The 4433-nt window shown below is 40.7% G+C and overlaps 1 protein-coding gene across 5 annotated transcripts in view; it reads left to right on the plus strand.

Annotated features, from left to right (window-relative positions):
- The window catches only part of LOC106875313 (spermatogenesis-associated protein 1), a 39036-nt gene that overhangs the window by 25081 nt on the left and 9522 nt on the right, over positions 1 to 4433 (plus strand). For 4 of the 5 annotated variants that reach the window (XM_052977321.1, XM_014923401.2, XM_052977323.1 and 1 more), the window contains 2 exons: positions 3553 to 3659; positions 4300 to 4417. In XM_052977321.1, coding sequence (XP_052833281.1) covers positions 3553 to 3659; positions 4300 to 4417 — 225 coding nt within the window. Of the gene's footprint in view, positions 1 to 2085; positions 2165 to 3552; positions 3660 to 4299; positions 4418 to 4433 lie in introns of those variants that run through there. The other variant, XM_052977322.1, reaches the window with a different exon arrangement.

A 4433-nucleotide genomic window follows, 5' to 3' on the forward strand; every position in this document is an offset into this window, starting at 1 on the left:
ATATATATATATATATATATATATATACATACACACATACATATACATAACTTGGTCCATAGTAAGGTATTCAAAACCCATATAATATAATTTCCAGGAGATGCCGACCCTATTCCGAGGAATCCCTGTCTATTCTGTGGACCAATGAGAAGATCGTTATAGAATTTCTGAAAGGCTCTCAAGATGCTTACATGCTTAGAAATATACTTTTTGCATGATGTAGAATGTGTCATGAGGCATCAAAACAATTTGAGCTGAAGAAGACGAACAATAAAATAATTATATTCTGCAATCAACAGACACATTTGTCCAGCCCCAGGCAAAACTAAAATCGCCATTGTCCTATCCCTATTGTGTCTTTATAGCAAAATCCATTCCTGGCCTCAAATTACATTCATGACTTCGTTACAAATCGATGTAGCTTCTTTTATCTTTAATCCTTTGTCTGGCGCTTTTTCAGAAACAATTATTATAAATCAAATCCAACGAAGAAAAGAGTTCTGAAAATGGAAAATATATACAAAATAAATGATGTATGCAAAAAACAAATTAGAAAGATTCATCCATTTTAAAATATTTTATACTAAAATGTAAAACAGAAACATCATTTATTTCGTATATATTTTCCATGTTCATCACATTTTTCTTCATTGCATTTCTTTGAATTGGAGAGGTGTGTTACTGAAGAAGCTCCTTTTGTCTTTTTTAAATTCTCTCTTTCAAACATTCATACAATGAAATCGATGGGAGTGACCATCGTGTATACAATTGTCTAAAATAATGCTTTTGAATTTTGGCACAAGGCTATCAATTTGGAGGGAGGGGATAAGTTGAGTACATCGACCCCGGTGCTCAACTGGTACTTATTTTATCGATCTTAGGAGGATGAAAGGCAAAGTCGACCCCTGCAGAATTTGAACTTGAGAATGTAAAGACAAGATACAATGCCGCTAAACATTTTGACTGGCGTGCTAACCATTCTGCCAGCCTGACAGATGTATATAATAATCGTTTCTATTCTAGGCACAAGGCCTTGAAAATTTTTTGAAGAAGGGGGCTAGTCGATTAGATTGATCCTAGTACGCAACTGGTACTTAATTTATCGACCCCGAAAGGATGAAAGGTAAAGTCAACACTTGTTGCACAGCAAACACCATGTCTATGGTGCTGCAGCCAGGGCGGGAAACCACACTGGGCCTCGGGCAGGTTGCCTCTTGGAGATGTTGGAGATGAGTCTGTTGAGGAGGATCTTGCCTGCTATAAAGAGAAATGAGATCCCTATGTAGTTGCCACAGTCTGTCCTGGCTCCTTTGTTTTTGTATGGAGCGACTATGGTGGCGTCTCGCAGATCTCTTGGGTTGTCTTCCTGGTCCCAGATGGTCAAGAGGATGTCATGAAAGGTGTTGAAGGCTGTGGGTCCAAGCGACTTGAACAGTTCAGCAGGTGTTCCATCCCTTCCTGGTGCTTTGCCGCAGGTCATCTATTTAATGGTGGTCTGTATCTCTTCTTCGCTAGGCGGGAGGTCCTGATCTTCCTGGATTAGCTGCTGGGCGATCTGCCGTAGGGCTGCCTGGTCGACGATGGAAGGGTGGTTGAGACCTGGCTGAAGTGTTCCAGCCACCTTGCGCTGAGACCTTCCTTGTCTTTGATACATAAAGAAAGTTCGTTGACCACTACAATTGTTTCGAACTATCTAGCATCGATCCTTCACGGGTGGGGTACTATACAACTGGTTTAGGCATATCACTCGATGTAGATGTATCTCCTCGGGTGATTACATCCATACCTACTAACGGTTATATCTAATCTTTTTTTCAATGTATTGTGTATTTGTTTCTTTTTGCATCTGGTATTTGTTATTGATCTTTTATAATAATGAAGCTCTATCCCTTAATTTGGATACAAATACCGAGAAGAAATCTTGTGCAATAGACATTATATTAATGAGAGACGTGTTGTAATCACCTGAAGAGACACATCTACACCGACATGTACACCTAAGCCAGATATTCAGTATCCCCGCGAGGGGGATCGATGGTTGATGGGTCGAAAAAATTATAGTAATCAATAAACATTCTCGTATCTTCCATCTTCCATCTTTCTTGTTAACTAAATAACCAACGAACACTGAGAAAGTGGACATGCTTTACCAGTAAACTACCAGGTCTATACTATACGATTTATTAATTAATATATATATATACACATATACATACATATTTACACACACACACATACACATATATACATGTACATATATATTCATGTGTGCGTGTGTGTGTGTGTGAAATATAGAAGCTTTTGTGTGCTTATCATGTAATCAATGCATCTGCTGTTTGGACATCTCTCAGAGACACAGTTCAGCTCAGTCCCATCAATGGAGATTGTTGGCTTAGGTCTTGTTGCCTTTGGGGCTGCCTGGAGCAGGACCTCCGTCCTCCCAAGGCTGGTGGTCAGGCTGAAGAGTCTGGATGCCTCGGCGAAGCGATTGACGATGATCTGGAGGTGGTTTTCCTTGTGACCCATGAGAGCACAGACGTCTGCGAAGAGGGCTTCGAGGATGAGCTTTTCCTGGTCTTCGCTTTGGCAGACAAGTGGCGGAGGTCGAATGCAGAGCCATCACTTTGGTACTTAATGAGTACGCCCAGGTCGGGTTTCTTCACAGCGAGGAGGAGGACCCGCGTGAAGAACAAGTTGAAGAGCACTGGGGCGAGGACACAACCCTGTTTGACTCCTTTAGAGATGTAGGAGTTCGTGTAGTCCCCACTAGAAGGATTTCGTGTTGTCCCTTTATGGTGTTGTAGAAGAACTTGACCAGGGTTGTGAATGTTTGTGGGCAACCCAGCTTGCTGAGGATGATCCATCAAGTCCATTCCTTCTCTGTTCAGATGTCTCCTGAGCTTTCTGCCGATGCTTTCTGAGGGTCTTTTGAGTCCGTCACCTTAATGAACGGGATATGGTTGTGTATACCACTGTCTTGACATTGTATGATACTGATACACGTAAATAAGCATCCCTGTCATACAAGTGGTGTTGTTCTTTCCCAATCTTCTGTGAAAAACATGTCTGGGCATGGAGGAAATATTATTACCTTACTTGAAAAAAGGGTGAGGGTTAGCAACAGGAAGGGCACCCAGCTGTAGAGAAACAACCTGCCTCAATATATTCTATTTGATCCCTGAAAGCATGGAAAATTGGACATAAAAATGATGACAATGATGATGATGATGGTGGTGGTGGCGGTGATGATGATGATGATGGTGATGATGGTGATGATGATATATTTATAACTAATTGAGTTTAGTTTTTAAATTAATTAAATGCTTTAGGTTCATTAGACAGACATAATTGTTTGTCCTGTTTATGCAACTTCGTTTCAGGCTTGTTGATTAGCAAGGTAGTGGTGGTGGCCACTACTACCACCACCAACAACAACACTATCATCACCACCACTACCATCATCATCATCATCATCATCAGCGTGACCACCATGACCACCACCTGTGATATTCCCCATCTCTTTCCTTCAGTCTTTAATCTTATTTATTCCAGATGATTGATCTCCATATCTACTTGGTCCCGTCGGAGATGTGGCGAGACAAATACAACAACATGGACAATGAGGATGTGTCCGAAAGTATCTCCTTGGGTTTCATCCGGTAACTATAAATTCATCTATCTACCTATCTGTCTACCCGAGTATCTTCTACTATAGTTTCAAGCTGACAAAATCCTTTCTGTTGCTGGCTACCAAATTCACTGGAATTGAACTCAGAACTCCTAGGTGATTTCACTGCATTAACCAACACCTTTATCCACTACACTATACTCATAGGCAGAGTCAGAACGAATTTTCAAGGTTTATAACCTTGCATTGATGTCTTATGTCGGCTCTGGACCGATTGGAGAATACAATTCTATATTTATGAGATGAGCAATTTAGATATTATATATTAGCCAGACTGGTGTCACCATCATGATTGCCGCTTTCATAACGTTTCGGCTTTTTTATGTTCCAGCCTTCTTCAGGTGTCTTGTGATTTCACCTGAATGTTTTGTCTGAGATTAAACTGAGAACGTCTAGGTGGAATGCCTTTATCCATTAAGCCTTCTTAATAATAATAACAATGATAATAATAATGATTTTAAAAAAATAATAATAATGATAATTACCACCACCACTACTGCATGCTGCTGCTGTTGCTACCACCACCACCACCACCACCACCACTACCACCACCATCACTACTACTACTACTACATTTCCTCTTGTTTTTTTCTTTCCTTTCCTTTGAACAGGATCCATCCGGAGTCGAGAGTTTACGATTTGAGGGAAGAGATTGAAATCCAACTGAATTCTCCGAACCTGCCACAGGAATACGTCTTTCTCAAGAGTGTTGGCCGATGCCTGACAAAGGTAAGCAACAGAATAC

The sequence above is a fragment of the Octopus bimaculoides genome, chromosome 28 (genome assembly GCF_001194135.2).
Source record: "Octopus bimaculoides isolate UCB-OBI-ISO-001 chromosome 28, ASM119413v2, whole genome shotgun sequence".
Classification (NCBI taxonomy): Eukaryota; Metazoa; Mollusca; class Cephalopoda; order Octopoda; family Octopodidae; genus Octopus; species Octopus bimaculoides.